The sequence below is a fragment of the Dreissena polymorpha genome, chromosome 13, assembly GCF_020536995.1.
Source record: "Dreissena polymorpha isolate Duluth1 chromosome 13, UMN_Dpol_1.0, whole genome shotgun sequence".
Taxonomy (NCBI): Eukaryota; Metazoa; Mollusca; class Bivalvia; order Myida; family Dreissenidae; genus Dreissena; species Dreissena polymorpha.
In genome coordinates, this window is record NC_068367.1 from 39,588,595 (window position 1) to 39,613,303 (window position 24,709).

A 24,709-nucleotide genomic window follows, 5' to 3' on the forward strand; every position below is an offset into this window, starting at 1 on the left:
TACTGCAGCACTGAAAAAAGAGATAAGATGATGCAAGACCTTACTTTCTGCCTTTGGTAAACAGCTCTACTGTTGGGAAAAACAGAACGAACACGCTATCGATTAGACTTGATTTTCAGAGCTAAGGCGTTTTAACACTGTTAACGCTGACTCGGACTCGCTTTCGCACCATCGACCCACGTCAGTGTGTTAACGCTTGCGGGCAAAAAAGTGTGCTCAAGTTTGAGCGCCGACAATGTTAAAACGTCCTCGCTCTATAAATCAAGTCGAATGGACAGTGTTGTCTGTCTGCATACCAACAGCAGTTGTGCTTACCAAAAGGAAGTCAACAACAATCGCACCTCACAATTATCTCTTTAAGCAAAACTGTCTAACGTCATCTTTGACCTTTAAAAATGATACCACTTATCTTTTTATTCACAGCAATGTTAGAGATGACGATCCACAATTCAGACGGGTATTTGTGACCTTCAGCGGTTGGCCATGGTGTATCGGAGTCCATGTAGAGTTCCTGCCCTTATCCCAATGCACGGACAGCTGTTGAACAAAAATATGTTAGAGATACCACCCACGACTTATATTGGATACATACAAAGAATACATCGCCAATATTTTTGTCCAAATCTATTGATTTAAGTTTTTTTAAAGTTCCAACTGACAATGTGCTATATTTATTTCAAATTAGTTGCAGCGCGAAAACCTTCCATTTTCGATAATTGACAGTGTTGAAAGTTCAAAACGATCCGTTAAAGTACACATACACATTTAGGCGCACGTTTGAATTGTTTAATACCAATATTTTTCATGGGGAATATAAAACACATATAAACTTGTTTTTAGGTTATGCCACTTTTCATTAACATCATCATTTTTTAATACTTCGAGCGGTAAATTAGTCAACTAAAACTATTTTGTTTCAACAAGCTTTACATCTTCATTATGTATTGTTTTCAAATAACTAAAACACAGTCTAAAAAACGTATCTTTCTCACAAGCACATTCTCAATTGTAAAGCTCACAACGATACAGCATGCGTAACAAAACTTCATATTTACCTTATCAGGTGAACTAGACATTTATGATTATGATGTAACAGCAAAATATGTCTCGAAAAGTGCTGGTCGTGCATTGCGACTTCTTATTGCAAAATTCAAAAACAGTGGTGGTTTGCCTTATGATATTTATACTAAATTGTATTACTCCTGTGTTATATCATATGGAGCCTCCATTTGGGGAACTAAAGAATACTCATGTGTTAATGCAATCCATAACCGCGCAATGAGATTTTTCCTTGGAACCGGCAAATATACGCCAAATGTAGATGTTCAAGGTGATATGGGATGGAAACCTATTTACATTGAACAATGGAAAAGTATATGTAATCACTGGCATCGTTGTTTAACATATATCAATAGTAGAACAAATAAGAAAACATTTGACTGGGCTCTTGATAAAGGCAACCTCAGATGCAAAAATGTTCCATTTGTTGTCTGTGAATTTATGAATAAATATCATTTAAACGAATATACTCATTTACCATTCTCTAGAAATAAAATGTAAGAAGATATATCCTCAGCTATTATGGATAACCATCTCAGTATATGGAACACTAGCCTTAATAGAGTAAAAAGTCTACATGGACAAGGCAGAAATAAGCTTAGAAACTATAGAACTTTCAAAAATGAATATGTTGTAGGAAAATATTGTAAATTGAATATGTCATTTCCACATAGATCCGCATTAGCCAAATTCAGATGTGGGGTAGCCCCACTTAGAACAGAAACTGGCCGTTTTAAAAATTTACCAGAAAATGATAGATTATGTCCATTATGTTTATCTAATGTAGAATCTGAATCACATGTATTGGTAGAATGTCCTATCTACGAATATGATAGAAACATATTAATTAATAAAGCCAAGCAGATTGATGTTAACTTCTCAATTATGTGTGAAGAAGATAAACTTAAGTTTTTGTTCACCCATTCAGATATGATTAAAACTTTGGCCAAAGCCTGCTGTAACATACTGAAAATAAGAAATAATACTCTGTACAGTAGATCTTTTAACTGATTCACACATTTAATCTATATGATGCATGTAATTTGTTTTTATAATAATGATTATTTTTATGATGTATCTGAACATTTCTGGTATTCTATACTTTTCATATTTGATAAGCGAGGATAAAGGATTATATTATTATTTATTATTATTATTTTATATACTGTTTTTGTTAACGGAAAATAGTTTGAAAAGTTACCTGAAAACATCAACTCTTAATGTCATGTTTTAATGCCATTTTAGACAAATACCTAAATGTCTTGATTAGCAGAAATTAATAAAGTTTTGATATGTAAATAGATTAGTATAGTTTTACAGTGAACATAATAATTATTAAAACTTTAAATAGATACATTTTAGTTTGATAAGTGTAATATATTATGATATGTTGTATTTTATGTCAGCTTTTATGAGATTTTGATATATAGTCTCTTATAATTCGCTAAGAATGGCCACATTCATACATGCTATGCATATTTGATTGTAATAATTGTTATGATGAATTGTGGATGAGACTTAAATAAACTATTAAACTATTTATCCGATTAAATATCCCCCGACAACCAATGGTCTAAACAATCAAGTTTCAAACCTTACCATATCACCTGATCACATCTCAGAAAGGTGCAATACGCCATTAGAACAACTCAACAGATGAAGTGGTGGTACATATTTAACCCTTTACCTCTTAGGAACGTATTTTGACGTATGTGTAGTCCCATAGAAAGTTAAATTAAATTTTAGACCTTTTCACTAAGTTCAAATTTAAAGGCTTCATCTCCATCCCTTACATGCTGATGAGCAGCAAACAGCATAAAACCTGAACAGACTGTGAGTTACTCGTAGGCTGTTCTGGAAATATGCTGTTTTCACATAGTCATCTTTAATTTGCTTCTGAGTGGGAATGGGTAAATCGAGTGAAGGTTTTATGCGGTAAAACATCGTCCGATTTCGAATAAGAAATTAGCTTCCTCATGAAGTACATTAAGAGCACTACGATATTTCTGATCCCAGAGTGCAGGATCACGTGACTTTTTGGGGTTCACAATTGAAAGTTAATGGATGTAAACACAACGGTATGTGAAGCCTTTCTTCAAGTAACTTTTTAAAACAAGTTTTGTTAAGAATTTCAACTTGTGCATACACTTCAGTTTTTATGCTGTTTTTGCAATATGAAATACATCAGAATTATTTTATTTAATAAGCCTGTGTTCTTGGCCAAATATTCAATGTGTAACGCATTCATTTGTACGGTTATGCTGCACGCAACGTAAACTTTTGGCACCGATTTCAGACGTATTCAAATATGTATTTTTAAATCTTAAGATATCGGCACAAACTCAAAGTAGCACTCTTTTATATGCACTAAAGATTTTTGCAAATGTATTTCAATAACTTAACATGTTTGCAAAAATAAAGTTCTTAACGGTGTGTTTACATTCTGCCAAGCTTGTGTGTAAACCAAGTGAACCCCGTTGATCCTGAACCCTGGTACCCCTGAGTCTTTCGTACATTTATGTCGTCATTGATCTTTCTGATATAAACTATATGAAGATATGAACATTATACAATTTTAATTATTTTCAACACTCTGGTAAATCAAATTCAGAACGAACAAACAAATTAATACTTAAAATGATAATTTTCAGCGATTTTCAGATTCTCACAAAGCCAAAAAAGGCAGAAATTTAGATTTATCCATGTGTTTTTTCCATTTGCCAAACACAACAATATCCTTGATATCCGCCAAACAAGTAAGAACGCTTACCACTATTTAAGAGTTGTCGATATTTGTATGGGTGTAAACAAGTTCTAACGTTAAATTATTGTAAGTACCTTATTGGCTATGTTTTTATATAAAATACAAAATACGATACACTGTATACAAATTTTTGTATTAAGACTTTCATCTAGATTCAGGTTGTATACAATTTTTTGTATTAAGACTTAGGTTCTGTTAAAAATTATGTACGTCATTGACAGCCTGTGTATATATTGTGTTGTAATATGTGTGTACACACGGGCTTAAAGCTTGATGTACATGTATGTTAAAATAAACTCTAAACTCTATAATAACTTAAGACGTGTCGCTTACCTGTGAATCAACGACACGTGCAGGGGTCGATACGTGACCTTCAGCGCGTGACCTCAGTGTATCCGACATAATTTCACAAACATATATCCGACAAAATTTTACAAGCACATATTTAGGGTCCGATGTTTACGCTTTAACGGTTAAATACGCACAGTATGCCATGTTAGCCCATGTTAATCTAAATTAAGAGTATTAGCAACTTAAATTTTCGTTTTACTATTCAACTTTCTCGCTAGTTTCACTATACCATAAGCGTAGATGCTGTTGTGCCGGTGCCCGGTCTACAAAATGCGCACATACCTCGTGATTGGGAACCAGCGACAAATCGGTATAGTGAATGCTGGGTAGCACGAGTTTGTACGGTCTCTTATGCACGGGTGACTGATGCGAGTAGACGTATTTTCCCAAGCTGAGTATTGCTTGGAGTAATTGTGAGCCTGAGTGAGTAATTGTGAGCCTGAGTATAGGTTATATTGTATTATATCGTATTATATTGTATTTTATGTGTGTTCAACACGTATTTCCCTGGAAGGCCATTCCCAGAAGATATAAGTGAGACTGTGACTTTGTATGTGAGTCTGTGAGTTGCCTGTGATTGTGTCAATGACACGCATTTCCCTGGAGGTGTATTCCCAGAAGTATATGTGTATGTAAGCCGGTGATTGTGTGTTTAAGTACGTATTTGCCTGGAGGTGTATTCCCAGAAGTACATGTATAGTGCCATTTCGTGACGTGGACGAGCCAACGAGTTCCCTCGAAAACGACGAGGACGTTTGGTGCCATCCTGACGAGTATTCCAGTCGATGCCAACGTGAGTATTGTATTTAGTGCCGTTGCAAGTAATTGCTGTAGTTGTTGTGAAAGAACCCCAAAGAGCTAACCGTGAAAACACTACAATTGCGCCCAACGTGGGGCAAAGTGAAAATTGTGTTTAACGGTTAGGCTAGTTGCAAAATCAATCGGCATCGCATACTTTATTTTTTATCGACGGATCAAATTTAATTTGAAGTGTATAGAAACTGTTCGTTTCATAAAACGTGATTTCTGTTGTTAACTTGTTGAACTCAGTGTTCGTCTATTTTAAGAAGTGTGTAACAAACAGACGGCATCGTAGTTTTTTTTCCATTGTTGGCATTCGTCGACCATGTTATCAGTTGGTGAAATATTTCTTAAAAAACGTGATTCTCCAATGCTGTTTGTTACAGTGTAATTGCTTGTGTAATCAACGGATGGCCACGTGTTTTTTTTATTTGGCAATTTTCCCGTGATTAGTTAGCGCGTATTCTGTGCGCAGCAGTTCATGAAAAACGTGTTTGGTTGACTGTTGTATATAGCAGTGTAAATTGCTGATATATCGGTAACTAAAGTCCGAGGAAATAGAAGTTTACACGCACGAGTTTTGTCCTTGGCAATTCGTTTTATAGCAGTGTTATTGCGAATGTAAACTGGGTCCCGGGAAATTAGTGCTTAACGTCAAGTTAAAGCGACGTGTTTCTTACTTTCAGTTTTTATTGATTATTGATAGCAACAACAGTGATAGCGATTTTGTTAATTGGTTATTGTTTGGCAATTAAATTTTAATTGCCTACCAGTAGATACAAAAGTTTTTATTTCAGAATTTCTCGGCCCATTTATTTTAGGTTGTTTATTAATTTAACTTTTTCATATTTACTTGTAAAGTTCTAAATTAACAATGGATATGGGAAGTGGATATACCCCACCATTTTTACTGGTAGCCCCCAGAAAAATTCGAGTGAACTACGACACTCCCACTAGATTATGCAATATTCTGGGTGTGGGCAGACAACTGGCACAGGCCATTGTTTTGATACGGGAAAATACGGGAAATTTGTTACCACATACTTTAGAGGCAATTATAGGGCGGCCGCTGACCTTTGGTGACATGACCGAGTTGGATTTTAGTACTAACCCCGCATTATTTAGAGAAGCCCTGGGGTATGGGGATGGGGCGGAACATGTTGGGGAGGGTGGAATGGGGCGGTCAATCGCAAATAGGCCCTTGGACCCACACGAAAGGTGGATAGATATATCTGTGCTCGAGAAGGAGTCGGTAAGTAAGGATCACGAGAGGGCCCAACTAGAAGCCCAACTTTCGGCTCTTGAGGCGGACGTAGCTCAATGGGACGATTTTCTTCCCCAGATTGCAAAGCCTTTGCTCCCAAAGCGTCTGTTGTTACAGCCGGACAATATGATGACAAGCATACCGAAACCGTTTAATGTCGCATCAAACGTCCCCGCCCCGCCCCCTTTGTTAGGTTTGCCCCAGAGTAGGGACAATGGGCCTACGGGATCCCATCGTGCCTCAAAGGGCCCTCTTGCCCCGAATGGTCTACCTGTCCCAATTCCATCTACCATCACTATTCCCATACCCAGCAATGCACCGGTTTTCAATAATTTGCCCGGACCAAGCAACCCTCCTGGCCCAAGTATTCCCCCGACACAGAAAGATCGGGATGTTCTGACAAAATTGCCTAAGAGCCTGCTATATGATGGGCAGAGCAATTGGTTTGTTTTTCAGAGCAAATTTGAGCGCTACGCAAGGGTGCAAGATTGGTCTGACGCAGAATGCGCCGATTGCCTTGGTTGGTGTTTGACAGGAAAGGCGGTCGATTTCTATGCGTTGCTTACCGAAGGGAGAGGGACGGTACCTTACGCAGAGCTAATGCAGCGACTGCAGGAGCGTTTTGGCGCCAGGGAGCTTACCGCCACCGCGCAGGGCCGTTTCCACGTTGCCCATCAGGAAGTAGGCGAGTCCCTAGACAATTGGTTAGATCGGGCGCTGAAGCTGGCAACAGCGGCGTTTCGTGATCTGCCCTATGCATACGCCGCTGAACAGGCAGTGACGAAGTTTTGTCACGGTTTGATTGACGAGGAGGCCGGCAAGCATGTTAGTCTGCAGTTACCAACATCTATGGGAGATGCGATGAACATGCTGAAGATATATAGCCATGTTCAGTCGGCTTGCGCCGCGGCTCCGCGGTATACCCAGGAGACTGAGCAAGAAGAGTCAATGTGGGTTCATGAGGTGAAGAAAGCACCCATTGCGGATGAGGTCAGTGTGTCGGCGGTCGACAAATTGACCCAGGTGGTCGAGAAGTTGCTGGATGCTGTGGAGAGATTGTCAAACTCTTTTGGAAGTTCGGCCGTTGATCCCTTTGTCCGACAACCGGGTAAGCCGTTTCGAAATAAAAAAGGCTATGCCGAATACCCTGTGGAGTGCTCCTACCCAGGGAAGGTCCGGAACCGGTGGTACAACGACCAACGCCAGGTTATGTATCCTGCGGGTGCGGGTGGCGGAGGTGCACGTGGGCATCGGAACCAAAGTTCAAAAGTCCGCCCTGAGGGATCGTATCGCGGCAGATATGGTTCCAACTGGGGACATTTCCATGCCATGTCCTTGCCCAACCATAAGGAGAAGGAGCCCGTTGTGGTAGCTGCGACGACTAAGCAGTTGGGCCAACCGGAAGTGGATCATGTAAACCAGCTAGGTCCGGTTTCCCAGTTCTGCATGAAGGTGCAGCATGCCAAGGACGTGCACGATGCAGTTCCCTTGGTGCTGCCAACAGTGCCAGATGTCGTCAGTGATCCAAGGATGGTCATTGGCGAGAGCACTGAAGGAGACCATGGAGATCCTGTGTGCGATGATGAATTTCGCGTGCAGCGCGTTGCGGTTCAGTCTGCGGAGGCGGCTAAAAGCATGGCGACCGACAGGGCCGACCAGGTGGGGGCCAAAATAGCCCAACGAAAAGCTGCTGAAACTACTCCGGCCACCGGAAGGTCAGTACCTGTCAGACGGGCGACAGAAGTTGCCGCGTGTGACCGCCGTAAGGGCGGCGCATGCGGATGCCGAGTTACCCCAGATGACAGCTGGGAAGGTGGTGTTCGAAGACTTGTTAGGCGTGGTTCCAAAGGGTGGCGACCCTCTAGTTCTCGCCGCTGGGAGCGGTCCCAGCGGTGGAAATTAGGTTGGCGACCACCAGAGCGTCTAACTTCCAAAATCTGTACCGCCTAAAATTGTAAATGGCGAGGTTAATTGTTAGTAAAACTAGGAAAACAATGCAAAATACAAAAGACCCCCAATTTTAAAAAATACAGTAAAGTTGCAGTCACATTCTTTTCGCGGTGTTGATAACGTATTACGGTGTACGCGGAGTATCTCTAGTAGTAACACTAAAAGCAGCAGCAGCAGTAGTAGTAGTAGTAGTAGTAGTAGTAGTAGTAGTAGTAGTAGTAGTAGTAGTAGTAGTGGTAGTAGTAGTAGTGGTAGTAGTAGTAGTAGTAAAAGCTGTTGTTATGAATATTACATGAAGTACGCGGTGTATAAAAGTAATAGTTCTCTTAAACATTTTGATTAGTTTGATTAGATTGTTTTGAATATATATATATATGTCCTATTGTCTCAGTTTAAGCCCAGTCTTTTATTGCAATATTGTTGGAACTATAAAAGTGAAATTAATCTGAGCAGTGCTCTGCGAAATGGGGGTTTAATGAATAGGCATAAAGTGTCGTCCCAAATTATCTTGTGCCGTCCGCGCTTAACTTCCTGTAATTTTTGTATTACCGCGCTAAGAAGTGCTTTGCACAGTCACGGATGTGTTTGATTATTTCCCGTGAAGTATGTTGGTTTTTTTTTCTCCTTATGGTCGGGTGTGACATTGTCGGACGACCGCTGTCACACCGCACCATCGGATGTGGTAACTACGCAGATGGTGAATAGGAACCCGGTTTCCCCTGCAATATCGCAGTCTTGGCACCTCCGTCACCTTTTATCCTTCCATGTTAAGATTTGTGAGTCGATCTAACTTCAATCACTTCGTCATTGCTGTATCATGTTATTTATTTCCGTAATTTTCTATAAATGAATTTCTTTTCTACCAACCATATGCCGAGCAATGTCGTAGAATTTTGTCGCATGAGTTTGTTTTTTATAGGTGACAGTGCTTGACGACTACTGTCACACTCAATACTGTTGTTCGTTTAAACAATATTTGCAGGTCTTTTTAAATTTGTGTGTGACCGTGCTTGACGGCAACTGTCTCTAGCGTCACTTTGATTTTTTGAATGGCCGGAGATGTTTCCCGGTGCATGTACACTTTTATTTTGTTTTTATTTTTGTAAAGTACATTATTTCTCAGTGTGATCACCACATTCTAATACATAAGTGAGTGTACTTGTTGGACGAAAGCCAACAATAATGTTTTTTCTTGATTAAGCAATTGTCGGACGATAGCCGACAATAATGTTTTTTTTAATTAACTAATGTGATGGAAATTTTCTTATGCAAGAAACATATTGGTCACTAACCGCTAGAATGCAGCGGTCTGTATGTACCCCGCTATGCGCTGGCACTCCTTTGCCTGCGGGAGGGGGATGATGGTCCCATTTGAGTCTCTATCTCTTCTGCCTTGGGTGCGACCGTAGAACGGCGGCCCAAGAGGACAAAAGTGGGAGGAATGTAGTGGGTACAATAGTTTTATTTTAATTGTCTTTTTCTCCATATAATGTAAATGATTATGTTGCAAAATGTACGTTCTCTATATAAAATTAAAAGCAATTATATGTATTATTTGGACAAAAATAAGATTATTTTTATTCTTATATTTTTAACCTTTTTGTCACTTAGATATTATTTTAACGCATTTGTAGTACCTTAGAAAGTTACATTTCTTGTGATTTTTATTTTAATATAACCAAGAGGATTTTTATTGTATATTATGCAGTCACATGCAGAGGGCGTAGGCCTTCTCATTTGGGCTGCGAGGGGATGTATTTGTATGATATTTTATGATTTTATTTGATAAGTTATTTTATTTGTTAAAATTTGTGAAAATGGATTGTAAGGTGGGTGCTCATGTCCATTCATTGTGTAGACAAGAAAGGACAGGAAAAACCTGACCTTGTTTTTTAGAATATTGAATCAAAAAGCTTTGGTAAGGCACCTGGGTTGATTTTTGTATTGATACACTCGGGTTTGGGGGCGTGTTGGGGCACTTGAGTTGATGGTGTGCTATTTTTGTTGGTACGGGCCGGTTTGTTTAAATTATAAATATATACAGGATGACCTGTCGCTGGATATTAAACATTTGTTTTTGTGTAGTGTTTTAATAATTATATTACAGGCCAATGGGTACTGACGTTTAATGGAGATGCATTAACTTTAGTTGTGGTCTATGGCAGGCGTTGCGCCAAAAGAGAGGTCGGACGAAAGCTATACCTGACTTAGGGGAGTAAGGTCAAGGTGCTTACGCAAGGGGCACTATTACTTCATCGGTAGCGCCGGTACGATTCCTTCGCTGTGTGGCGTCGTCCCAAAAGGACAAAAGTGGGAGGAGTGTTGTGCCGGTGCCCGGTCTACAAAATGCGCACATACCTCGTGATTGGGAACCAGCGACAAATCGGTATAGTGAATGCTGGGTAGCACGAGTTTGTACGGTCTCTTATGCACGGGTGACTGATGCGAGTAGACGTATTTTCCCAAGCTGAGTATTGCTTGGAGTAATTGTGAGCCTGAGTGAGTAATTGTGAGCCTGAGTATAGGTTATATTGTATTATATCGTATTATATTGTATTTTATGTGTGTTCAACACGTATTTCCCTGGAAGGCCATTCCCAGAAGATATAAGTGAGACTGTGACTTTGTATGTGAGTCTGTGAGTTGCCTGTGATTGTGTCAATGACACGCATTTCCCTGGAGGTGTATTCCCAGAAGTATATGTGTATGTAAGCCGGTGACTGTGTGTTTAAGTACGTATTTGCCTGGAGGTGTATTCCCAGAAGTACATGTATAGTGCCATTTCGTGACGTGGACGAGCCAACGAGTTCCCTCGAAAACGACGAGGACGTTTGGTGCCATCCTGACGAGTATTCCAGTCGATGCCAACGTGAGTATTGTATTTAGTGCCGTTGCAAGTAATTGCTGTAGTTGTTGTGAAAGAACCCCAAAGAGCTAACCGTGAAAACACTACAATGCATTGATCGCAAAGAAAACAGAGACATATGCTTATTAATTAAAAATTGTTGATATCTACATAATCAAGTACACTATATCTATTTTATTAAATATACCAATGATGAATGATTTACTAGGACTTAGTTTCAAACTTAGCTTTACCAACTGATCAGAACTCACAAAGGTGAAACATGCCACAGGCATTAGTCAAAAGATATAGGAGTGGTACACATGTGATTTCTTACAAAGACGGGTCATCTGCCATTATATTTACAGCAATTATCAGCTTATTCACACAGGGGATTAAATGTAATCTACATCGAAAGCATGGCTATCAACGTGATATTTTTCTGGATTGTGGAGTTCGAAATCCGTCGGTCGCGCACTTTGTGAACGCCAGACGTCGTTTTCTCGGATTGAACGGCGCTTTATTTATTTTTTTTAATCATCGTGTGATTTCGACCGCAATCGTTCGAGCGCCTAGTGCCCACAAGGGCGATGAAAAATTTTACAAGATAAGTGCTTTGAGTCTGTGTGGAGCGTTCTTTGGCTGGTGGAATAGAATATACCGAACTCGATTATTCTTTCCAACTAAACCCTGTTCTAAAGTAATATCCTTGATATTGCGTATTCCAGTAGATGGTTGCAAATGGACGTCTGTGCTGTAAAACCATTGCGCGGAAATACCCAACAAACATCTACAGATTTCTTATGGTATAAATACTAAACGTTTTCTTTCCAAATTTGAAGTTCTAATATATATGAATAAGAAGTCTCTAAAAATTATCAAGAGATTCTTGTTGACAAACTATAGTCTTTTGTATGGCAAGTGGTCCACAATCTACAGGACAAGACTTTCATTACGATACGCTTTTTATGTACTATTACATTTATCATTTCATAAAGAGGTCGAGTACCATATAGTCCTACATTATGGCTACATTAAATCTTTGGCTAATGCATGCATACGTTGGTTAAATTACATTTAACGAGTTCAATGAAGTGTTTGCACACACAGAACAGGAACGATTGTGTAAACCGAGGGATGTTGCAGTTGTATGCCATTCGTTTGATTTGCGAAATCGTTTTAATAGATAGTTATGTTTTGGGTATGCGCATTTTACTTAAAAATGTACCATCCTACTGACGTTTATAACCGTTATGCGATAACTTATCGCGTATGCTTGACAAGGGCCATTCTTGTTATTAATAATTAATTGAAACTGTTCCTAATCAATTATTATGAAGGTAACATATATACGCTATCACTGTATTTTTCTTACTCAGTTAAATCAAATAGATCAATTGGCTCGATATAGGTGTCACGTCTTTTTCTGTTTTATGTAGTCAATGCTTAGTGATTTAAATGTGTAATTATAAACATTCTATGTTAACATATTTTTCGTGAGCAAAAGTCCCGAGTGAAATATAGAACTCTTGACGGGTGTGATTTTGCAGTCTGAACAAAATCCACATAATAAACGGACCTAAACGATATATGAGGGGGCTTTGTATAAAACCAAAATGCATAGCAACAAATAAACGGCGTTTTTTATTTACACAGTTTTTCTGTCTTGTTAGATGCTGTTAGACGAAGTCCCATACCGATAAGCTTCCAGTATGGAAAAAAAAGTCAAATATGAAACGAGCTGAACCGGTTCATGACGAGGTATCAAATCTCTGTTATCCGTTCTATAATTATATATCAATTTTTACTTAAAACTCATACATTCTTCTTCGTCAAATCGAAGAGTGCGTGTGTTACCTAACTATGGTTGTTTGTATGTACAGGTTATAATAATTATCCTTAAAATACTCTCCCTTTTCCCCTAAAATCGCATAATGAAAGCAATACAATGCAAAACATTACATTATAAGATTAATTAAAGTTTGCCGATCTTCTAGTTTCATCCATTGTTCCTTGATTGTATAACGAAGGTAAAGCTTTTAAAGTCTCAAATTTTAATATAAAAATTTGTATGAATACATTGTCAAAAAGGCATAGTCGCCTCTGACCCATAATCGACAATCGCCCCTTAGAACCACCGTCTCACTCTTACTTGCTCTGGAGCCTTGAAAGCTATGACACGATTGGTTTAGTTTTTATGCCAATCATGTGACTCGTATATGTAAAGGTTTGAAAACAGGACACTGGTACTAATATAAAACTATTTATGATTTATTCTATTTGTGCCTTTGTCGTAACGTAATCAGATTCATCAATCCAATTGAGACGCGTTCTGAGAAAACGGGGCTTAATGCATGTGCGTAAAGTGTCGTCCCTAATTAGTCTGTGCAGTCCACACAGGCTTATCAGGGTCGACACTTTCCGCTTTTATGGTGTTTTTCGTTTAAAGGAAGTCTCTTCTACACGAAAATCCAGTTAAGGCGGAAAGTTTCGTCCCTGATTAGCCTGTGCGGACTGCAAAGGCTAATCTGGGATGACACTTTACGCACATGCATTAAGCACCGTTTTCTCAGAACGCGACTCAATTAAATTACACGACTAAGAACGCGTATCCTGGTTACGGATATCTTTTTCCCCTCTTCACAAAAAATACCAAAAAGTATACAGTTCGAGAGGTTAACTGAATCTTTATGTTTTTTTATCACAACAAAATCATGTGTTACTTCTTCAATTAACTTTATCAGATCGACTAACAGTATAGAATGACATTAATTTAAGAACATTATTTTGTACAAAATTATATTTAAAACACTAGAATTTTATGGAGTTTGGCGTTAACATATTTGTACTAAAAGTGAACATTAATGCTATTACGGTGACATAGTCGATTCTAAAGTTCAATTCACAAACACAATATTATCATTACGTTTCGAACACGAAAAAGCCGGAGAACACTGTGTGACAGTTTCCGTGGATACGGTATCCCTTCGCGGCTGTTCGGATCCACACCTTCGACCCTTTATTTAATTGAAGAAGCCACAATTCAGCAGTACTTCTGTATTCGTGTGTAACAGAAGCGTCTGCGACCATGTCATCAATGCGTCTGCCGTCAACTACGATCTCCAAGGTTGCATATATATTTGGCTCAGTCATTACCGTAACGTGGAACGCGTAAACACCGTTGATGGGTGCTGTAAACTCTCCGTCGTTTGGATAATACGAATTGCCGACGTTGGTGATAACACTCTCGAATACAACTGTTTGATGCGCACCTAAATTTTCTTGCGTAGCGGTCTGTTGACAAGCTGTAAAAGCGGCCATACCCAATTCTGGAAAATAATAAATAATGTTAATATGTTTCTGTATTTATGTAGTATATTTATGTGGATTTATTTTATGGCTTACACGCAAGACACAGAACAGTGTTCTAAACATCGCGAGCACACGATACTAAGGATCGAAATTGCGATTCGAGGTTGCGAGATATTTATGCAAAATCACGAAAATAATATCGCATCTCGCACTTAAATCTCGTGCACTCGCACCGTGTCCAAAGGTCGAAAGTGCGGAAAAACGATGCGACATAACGAAATGAATCTCGTGATCCTTCATCGTTATATGAGTTATGTTCTGAGAAAACTGGGCATAATGCATGTGCGTAAAGTGTCGTCCCAGATTAGCCTGTGTATTCCGCACAGGCTAATCAGGGACGACACTTTCCACTTTTATGGTATTTTTCGTTTAAACGAAGTCTCTTCTACACGAAAATCCAGTTAAGGCGGAAAGTGTCGTCCCTGATTAACCTGTGCGGACTGCATAGGCTAATCTGGGACGACACTTTACGCACATGCATTATGCCCAGTTTTCTCAGAACACGACTCATATCAAAACACAATATTCTCGTAATCTCAGGACATGTTTTTGCAGCCTCCATTATTAATGCGAGACTTGGAGAATATGATGCAAGATCGCAACTAAGATTGCGAGATGATTTATGTAGCGAGCAATGATCGTGTTTGAGCGATTTCGCTTAGAGATTGTGAAATCGCAAAATTTATGTTGAACTATCGCATTGTTATCTTTTATCTGAAATTAATGTCAATGCAATATGTAAAGTAAAACAAGAGTAATGGGTTAAGTAGGCAATTAGACAAGAGTTAAATACCTGTTTGACGGATTGATTTTTTGAAAGCCGCCGGAAACGGTACCATCTCATGGCCATTCTGTGTTTGTCGCATAATTTGTGTCATGGCCTTTTTCATCTTGTGGAGGTCATGTTTTCTGGACTTTTGCAAATTGTGTATAATGTTTTTGTCTTGTTTTCGTTCCTTTTCAAGCTGTACAATTTTGGCATCAAGCTCCGCAAGTTTCCTTATGACGTCCACATCAGACGATTGAACGGTTTCTGTTAATAGAACTATTAATGAAAATACGATCTTTATCCTCATTTTAAGAAATTTCTCTCGTCAGAACAGTGTCTTACTGTCTTACTAATATCTGACGCGGACCCATAGTCACACACGCTTATAACGATATACTTGCAAGGTCGTGACTGGTTGTCACGGACTGACCAGAGGACATTTAAAGTTGGTATTTACTAACTTAAAAGATGTTGAAACTCGAAACGTTCAATTTGCAACACTGCGCGCTCAGTATGCTAAACTTAATTATCCTTTCATGTAGTGTTTTGTAGGAGCTCAGGACCAGCTTTCAATTAAGAATTTAATCATTAGCAAGAAGTGAGTTGCACTCCTACAAGACATTCTTCTTCGGTAATGATTGGTAAAAATATAATAGTATGAAGCGCATCGTCTCCACCTTTAACTTATTGTTCATAACATTGTATTTATCTGCCCTTCTGCTAGCATTCCCATTAGGGCCACGCCACTTATCTCCTCGTTGATAGTGTACGCTTCTACGTAAACCAGTATTTAAAATACCAGAAGCAACTGTCATCGTTTTAGAAATAAAACTTAAAGCTTCTTACACATGGATGACCCAATAAAATTGGGATTTACGTACCATAAGCATTCGTTAAAGTAGATCAGGTTTGAGTAACACCATTTTATTTTGTGAGCGTAAGATTTAATGATCTAAAAACGTCCAGTAATGCACATGTGATGTTTTGGGCTTGTTGTGCTCAGTTTTATTATTTGTAATGCTTATGATATGTTTATCGATATATGTGTGTATGCTAATGTATAGCGTTAATTTGGGTTAGATACGATTGAAATTTTAACAAACAGTTGTGTTACCTTCTAACTTTTAACAATATAAAGAAGTGAAACTCCAGCTGCTGGAGTAGTATTGAATTATTATTATAAACAATTAGTAGGTCCTTTATTCAAGGCAAGTGACAGATTGCCCAAACAGTACAAAACAGCACAATACAGCACAATACAAAACAACATAAACACAAATAAGAATAAAGCTGGGGTCATCGCCTTGGAACGGTCAATGCAAAGCATTGGGGGTTTAAACCGGTTTGGAGCGCCCAACCTCACACTTGGCCCAGCAATATTCATAATACATTTAAGTGTAAATAAAATTTAACCTCATAGCATTGTTACTCAAATTAAACAATAATAAAATGGAATTAAAACGCATTCAATTTAATTACCATTTAATTACTCAATGGTATTGAAGATACCAGAGCAACAGAGTTACAACTTTTTGAGGAACGATGGAATGCAACTATGAACAAGTGTCAACTACATTCATTCTTTATAGAAAAAGATTTAAAAATATAGCATCATAAAGTTTATATTTCAGATCATCATCGCACAAATACAGGAAGAAGCAGCAAAAATGGGTGTAAAAGTACCATATTACATTGCTTGGTTGTTTATGTACTGCTAAAAAATAAATCAAACAAGAAACGCCTGTCACAGAGAAAATAAAAATAAAATTATAAACCCAATGACCTATGCATGTAGATTAAAACTGGGAAAGTTGGTAGTATGACGTCACAAAATCAATGTACCCAGGAACAGAGAAAGAGTTATGACGTAATTGACAAGCGAAGACACAATGACGTGAACAAAATCCAGGGGCAATACTGTAAAGTAAAAATAAAAATATTAATGGGGCGATACTGCAAAATTGAACTACTAATAAAACAAGTTTAGGTGATTAAATATTAAGAATCAAATGTATAAAAATGGTTATTCCATTAAAGCGACATTATTGGAATCAAACAGTATATAGGTGTTTTGACAACTGACGACAGAAATGATTTGATGTAAGATGTGAGTCTAAATGTAGTTTTCATGCAGAATTGTGCAAACGACACAAAGAGCAACGTTTGTTTAATACAGAAGTCATGTTTTAACGCTCAACAACATGGACAGATTGCACACTCTTTAAGTGCATTTCTTAACTAACGCTGCTTTTGTGTACAATGTGTCTTTTAAAAAACGCCTCAACTCGGTGGCCATGCGTGTGTTCACACTGATTACAAACTGTTCACGGTCGACTGTCATCTGTCTATTTTTAGCTCATCTGATGACGAAGTGCTTAAAAGGCTTAACGGTCTTTTAACGTTTACGTTGTTCATAACTCAGAGATTCTTATTTATAAGTTACTGTTATATATTCACAATATATTGTTATGACCCTCAGTCTACACTTTGGGACATATTGTTTTTGCCTTGTCTGTTGGTTGGTTTGTTGGTTGGTTTGCGTCAAACGTTAACATTGGCCATAACTTTTGCACTATTGAAGATAGCAACTTGATATTTGGCATGCATGTGTTCCTCATGGAGCTGCACATTTTGAGTGGTGAAAGGTCAATGTCAATGTCATCCTTCAAGGTCAAAGGTCAAATATATGGGGGGCAAAGTGTTTCAAAAACACATCTTGTTTTAGCGTTTGGATTTTTTTTAATTAACCGTTCCCGCACTGTGAAGTAGAATTAATGTTAAAACCATGTACACGTTGGATTTAATTAGATTTTCAAGCAGAGTTTTATGTTGAGCAATATGCTCGTGCAAAATATCGAATAACCGTAGTCCCGCGGGTCAATAGACCCAACACCGTAAGAGGACACATGCATGGCTCAATTTTGATTAAATTTCGTCAGAATGTTTATCTTAAAAATATCTAGGCAATGTTTGAATCTGGGTTATAAACTTTAAAAAAACTAGGTCGCCTTGTCAAACTTATAAAAAACATTAGTAATTTCTACAGAGGCCACATGCATTATTAAATCTTGATGAAACTTCAGATTTGTTTTATTTAATTCAATAATGTCAAGTTTTAAAGGGGCCGTTTCACAGATTTTGGCAGGTACTAAAGTTTGTCATTTAATGCTTTATATTGATAAATGTAAACATCGGATCTAAAAATCTCCAGTAAAACAACAAGAATAAAATTAAAGAAAGAAAAACAAACCCTCAACTGAGCTCGAACCACTGACCCCTGGAGTAAAGGTCTATCGCTTAGACCACTCGGCCATCCGTACTCATACAACGAGTGATGTATTTTTTACTTTATTTAAGCAATCCTCGTATTATCCGGAAATACATCGACATCAACAGAACTCTCCAAATTATTCAGTTATTTCGCGTTGCAACGCTTTATAATTTTCAGGTTTTTAATCGTCAAAAGATGCTTATAATGGATATGTTAGAGCATGGTAAATGTTCAGTATTACTGTTTCCTCATAAATATCATAACTACAACGAAAATTTGCGAATCTGAAACATTTTTTGTTTTAAATTTTGTCAATTTACCAAACGTGAAAATGCCCCTTTAATCAGGGCACATATATCGTAAATAGCTAACAATTTCCAATCAACGAAAAACTTTGTTTCCACTGAAGATGCCACATTTGTCAATGTCTAGGTCAAATTTGAATCTGTTTTACGTGTGTCCATAAACTTGGTCTCTAGGCCAAATGTTAAAAACACTGGTTACCACTATGAAAGCCATAGTTATTATTCAATATTGCAGAGTCAGAATGTTTATCTTGGCAACACCGATATCATGGCTGAAATGGGGTCAAGTGGGGTCAATTAATAAATCATCAGGTCAATTTCAACGATTGGTGCACTTAGGATTCATCAAGGCCATTTTGTCTGTTGAAATCATTTTGATGCGAATGTTTTGAGTCGCAAAAACCAAAATTAAGCCGTACTTCTTAATTCATAGGTATGGGAAGCGCCCACGAATATGTTGTCAATAGGCTTGCCGTCGACAGCGATAATAAAGTATGCATTTTCATCTGCCTTACACTGAAATGTTAGTAATGTTTTGTTAGTTTAGGTCTTCCTAACACAGAACGCATTTGGTCTGTTTGGTGAATTAGGTCTTTCATACAGCGACATTATTTAGTCTTATAATGGTGAAGGTTGTCATAACACTAAAAGCATTAGGTCTTTTGATAGATAAGGTCCTTCTGAAACAAAATGTATTTTGATGGCGAGGATCTTACATGTTCTCATGTTTCCTCAACTGGGAGTATATTGCTTGAGTCATTTAAAGTAAAGAATAACATTACCTGTTTTAAATGAATAGGGATTGAAGACAAATGACATACGATCTCTGCTGTTATGCATTGGTTTGATAAATCGAAATAATTTGGTGCTGTAGATCACAATATTAACACAGAATGACGACTGTGTAAAGGTATACTTGATGATAAAAAACATATATCATAAAAACTGAACAATTTATTTAATCGATAAGTGTATTATGTTATTACGATGTGAGCATCAAATATTACTTTAAGAAACACTTTCTTGCCTAAAGTTCGCTGAGTCAACAATTTAACTTGAGATACTATCATATAAAATCAAACGCCATTCTGGAAACATTTTGACAATTTAAGTATTATTGGAACGAATGACATAGTATTGATGCGACGTGTTATTGTTTCTAAGCAAGCATCAAAATGGTTTAATTTCATATAACTTGAGAACAATTTATCTATGACCAGCAATACTTTAATGTAAGTGTGTACATGATTTTTGTCGGATTCACAAAGGAAACCCAACAGAACCGCTTGTTATCGCTTTACTCGAAACACTTCAATATGAAAAATCCGGAGAATATTATGTGGCAGTCGCAAGGCACTCAAGTTTCTGAACATTTTTTTTGTAGCCACACTTGTGATCCAGGGTTCGACTGAGGGACATAGTTGCGCTTTGAATTCACCTTTATGAGGTTTATGATTACCTAGTCAAATATAACTGTCAGTAGAGGGAGTAGGTTCAAAAACCGATACTGTAATAAGTAATGATTGTGCTTTTCAATAATATATTACTCATGACATCATCGTAAAAGTGTTATATGAAACTCAAAAAATATTTATCTATTGCTCATACCTGTATCAAAATGTGTAAATTGTGAACTTCAGTGTCTTGAGTGATTTTATTGAATCAACTTTTACTTTACTGTTTAATTATTTATTTGTCTTTGTCCGCAAATTATATATATCTTGCGTCACATTCTTCTTCTTCTTTTATATCCACATCTGTTGCTTGAACTGCTGCATCGATAAATAGCTAGAACAGATAAATCATCAGGTCAATTTCAACGATTGGTGCACTTAGGATTCATCAAGGCCCTTTTGTCTGTTGAAATCATTTTGATGCGAATGTTTTGAGTCGCAAAAACCAAAATGTAGCCGTACTTCTTAATTCATAGGTATGGGAAGCGCCCACGAATATGTGGTCAATAGGCTTGCCGTCGACAGCGATAATAAAGTATGCATTTTCATCTGCCTTACACTGAAATGTTAGTAATGTTTTGTAAGTTTAGGTCTTCCTAACACAGAACGCATTTGGTCTGTTTGGTGAATTAGGTCTTTCATACAGCGACATTATTTAGTCTTATAATGGTGAAGGTTGTCATAACACTAAAAGCATTAGGTCTTTTGATAGATAAGGTCCTTCTGAAACAAAATGTATTTTAATGGCGAGGATCTTACATGTTCTCATGTTTCCTCAACTGGGAGTATATTGCTTGAGTCATTTAAAGTAAATGACATACGATCTCTGCTGTTATGCATTGGTTTGATAAATCGAAATAATTTGGTGCTGTAGATCACAATATTAACACAGAATGACGACTGTGTAAAGGTATACTTGATGATAAAAAACATATATCATAAAAACTGAACAATTTATTTAATCGATAAGTGTATTATGTTATTACGATGTGAGCATCATATATTACTTTAAGAAACACTTTCTTGCCTAAAGTTCGCTGAGTCAACAATTTAACTTGAGATACTATCATATAAAATCAAACGCCATTCTGGAAACATTTTGACAATTTAAGTATTATTGGAACGAATGACATAGTATTGATGCGACGTGTTATTGTTTCTAAGCAAGCATCAAAATGGTTTAATTTCATATAACTTGAGAACAATTTATCTATGACCAGCAATACTTTAATGTAAGTGTGTACATGATTTTTGTCGGATTCACAAAGGAAACCCAACAGAACCGCTTGTTATCGCTTTACTCGAAACACTTCAATATGAAAAATCCGGAGAATATTATGTGGCAGTCGCAAGGCACTCAAGTTTCTGAACATTTTTTTTGTAGCCACACTTGTGATCCAGGGTTCGACTGAGGGACATAGTTGCGCTTTGAATTCACCGTTATGAGGTTTATGATTACCTAGTCAAATATAACTGTCAGTAGAGGGAGTAGGTTCAAAAACCGATACTGTAATAAGTAATGATTGTGCTTTTCAATAATATATTACTCATGACATCATCGTAAAAGTGTTATATGAAACTCAAAAAATATTTATCTATTGCTCATACCTGTATCAAAATGTGTAAATTGTGAACTTCAGTGTCTTGAGTGATTTTATTGAATCAACTTTTACTTTACTGTTTAATTATTTATTTGTCTTTGTCCGCAAATTATATATATCTTGCGTCACATTCTTCTTCTTCTTTTATATCCACATCTGTTGCTTGAACTGCTGCATCGATAAATAGCTAGAACAGATAAATCATCAGGTCAATTTCAACGATTGGTGCACTTAGGATTCATCAAGGCCATTTTGTCTGTTGAAATCATTTTGATGCGAATGTTTTTACATGAATAAGCCAGAGATCAGTGGTTGTTATCGATCACTTTCGAACACGAAAAACCGAGAAAAAATTGTGCTGCAGCCGCCGTGATTTTTATCACGCACGTCAATGCCCGCAACGGCACTTGATTGAGTCGCAAAAACCAAAATTTAGCCGTACTTCTTAATTCATTGGTATGGGAAGCGCCCACGAATATGTTGTCAATAGGCCTGCCGTCGACAGCGATAATAAAGTATGCATTTTCATCTGCCTTACACTGAAATGTTACACTCCCAGTTGAGGAAGATATTAAACATCAAAGGACATACTATTTGAGAACATGTAAGATCCTCGCCATCAAAGTACATTTTGTTTCAGAAGGACCTTATCTATCAAAAGACCTAATGCTTTTAGTGTTATGACAACCTTCACCATATAAGACTAAATAATTTCGGTGTATGAGAGACCTAATTCACCAAACAGACCAAATGCGCTCTGTGTTAGGAAGACCTAAACTAACAAAACATAACGTTTGACGCTTAAATATTTAGTGTTGTCCGAAACAAAAGAAGAATACTCAAATGAATAATTGTTCTGATCTTAGTTTACAGTTGGCTTAAAATTTAACCAGTCTAGATAACAATTCTAGGTAACGCCACCTTTACATGTAAATATATGTATATCGAGAAGAAATGCAAGGACACGAGACGGAACAACCAACCGTTTGATGCTGAAAGCATTACATAATACGTGTACATATAAAAAACGCACGTATAGGCATGTTGTAATTTTAAAATATTAATATTTATCCAAAAGTTTGTTTCCTATTAAATATATTATCAACTGTCCGCCTGATTGAAAACGCATTTAATGTTTCACGAACTTCTTTAGTTATGTGATATGCAAAACAACTATCCCAAGAATTCGTTTAGGAACAATGGAAATGCAGCTCGGCAGGGGGTTGGCACAGAAGGGGCGGCTACATTAAGCGTGTCTTTTTTTTATTAGTATTTTTTAAATCCTCGATCGAAATGTACACTTCTTTCGAGCTATAAACACACAAAATTGTATTTTATTACTTCTCTGTGTTTCTTCAATTTATTTAATTACGGTTACAAATTATAATAACACGCACAATAGGCATTATAATGCAAATTTTTTTTTTTTAAAGAAACAATGCACTTTCATATTTAACATATATATATATATATATTTATATTTATTTATATTTATTTATATATATAAATATATATATGCTTTTGGACATTAACATAAAAAATTAGCAATACAACTTGTTTTAATCTCAAAATACAGTGTCCTCCAAGTCAATTGTGTTTACAAACAATCAGTTTATTTACTTCGCTGTTTACCGGTGTGTAGAAATACCAAAATCACCGTAATTACCGAAATCCCCCGAAATCCCCCAACATCCACGTAAATATTTAGTACGCCTGCCGAGTACCGAAATCCGCTCTTTGAAATGATTTAATCATTCTAATACATAAAATGCATCATACATAGTAAGAAAATCAAATGTTTATAAATTTGAGATTCAACAGAAAACCTGTGATCACATATTGCATCTTGAAAAAAGTGTTATAATTACAAAAGCAAAACTAATTAAAATGGAAATTTCACCTGTTAATTATGACTGCACAATATTGCATGCGAGATGATTAAACAATGAATATGAAGAGTGAAACACTTGTACTATTGTGCATATAAGTCAGTACATATGTAAAAACAACTATGTCGACAGCATATCGTTGGCCAGTATCCAAAAGAGACCCTTTGTGAGAAATATAAATTTCTCATATGTTCTACAAACAAGGTCAAACACGTTAATACAATATGAAACAGTGTCAATTCGAATTTATAATCTACGACAACGCTCTCTCTATTTTCACCCGTAATATTGCAATCATTTCAACAATCAGCTCTTCGGATGTATCTTCCTTGACCGTAACTTGTTTTAAAAATTTCAAAATGTATGTGCAAAATGTATCCTTCTTGTAGCTTAAGTTCATAATTCTTTTGTAAAGATATATTTATATTCTATATTTATTTATGGGTATTCTAGGAATCTATCTTAATTGGAAAATCTAATGTTTACGAAGTTAACACTATTTGTGTGTTATTGACGTTCATATACGTGTGAAATATTGCTTGTGGTAAAATAATTATATGTGTGTTCTATAATGTTCATTATATTTTAACTAAGTTAAAGCTATGTTTCGCTCTGCTTAATATATCGTTAGTTGTCTCAGACGCTCAACCTATTTAAGCACTTTCGATAACTCGATACGAAATTGCTATGCGAAATCACGATAATAATATCACCATTTTGTTTCAGAAGGACCTTATCTATCAAAAGACCTAATGCTTTTAGTGTTATGACAACCTTCACCATATAAGACTAAATAATTTCGGTGTATGAGAGACCTAATTCACCAAACAGACCAAATGCGCTCTGTGTTAGGAAGACCTAAACTAACAAAACATAACGTTTGACGCTTAAATATTTAGTGTTGTCCGAAACAAAAGAAGAATACTCAAATGAATAATTGTTCTGATCTTAGTTTACAGTTGGCTTAAAATTTTACCAGTCTAGATAACAATTCTAGGTAACGCCACCTTTACA

At 37.0% G+C, this 24,709-nt stretch overlaps 3 protein-coding genes across 4 annotated transcripts in view; 1 reads left to right on the forward strand and 2 right to left on the reverse strand.

The window, feature by feature from the left end:
* Positions 1 to 24,709, forward strand: part of LOC127855485 (solute carrier family 46 member 3-like) — a 250,234-nt gene that overhangs the window by 80,761 nt on the left and 144,764 nt on the right. The window lies entirely within an intron of this gene.
* The window catches only part of LOC127855480 (SWI/SNF-related matrix-associated actin-dependent regulator of chromatin subfamily A containing DEAD/H box 1B-like), a 318,923-nt gene that overhangs the window by 69,230 nt on the left and 224,984 nt on the right, over positions 1 to 24,709 (reverse strand). The gene's annotated exons all lie outside the window — the stretch shown is intronic.
* Positions 13,754 to 24,709, reverse strand: part of LOC127855489 (cerebellin-1-like) — a 134,714-nt gene continuing 123,758 nt past the window's right edge. The window contains exons 1-2 of one of the 2 annotated variants that reach the window (XM_052391132.1): positions 15,200 to 15,544; positions 13,754 to 14,363 (exon numbers count right to left, since the gene is read on the reverse strand). In XM_052391132.1, the coding sequence (XP_052247092.1) occupies positions 13,957 to 14,363; positions 15,200 to 15,482 (690 nt within the window). In that variant the 5' untranslated portion in view covers positions 15,483 to 15,544 and the 3' untranslated portion in view covers positions 13,754 to 13,956. Of the gene's footprint in view, positions 14,364 to 15,199; positions 15,545 to 24,709 lie in introns of those variants that run through there. The other variant, XM_052391133.1, reaches the window with a different exon arrangement.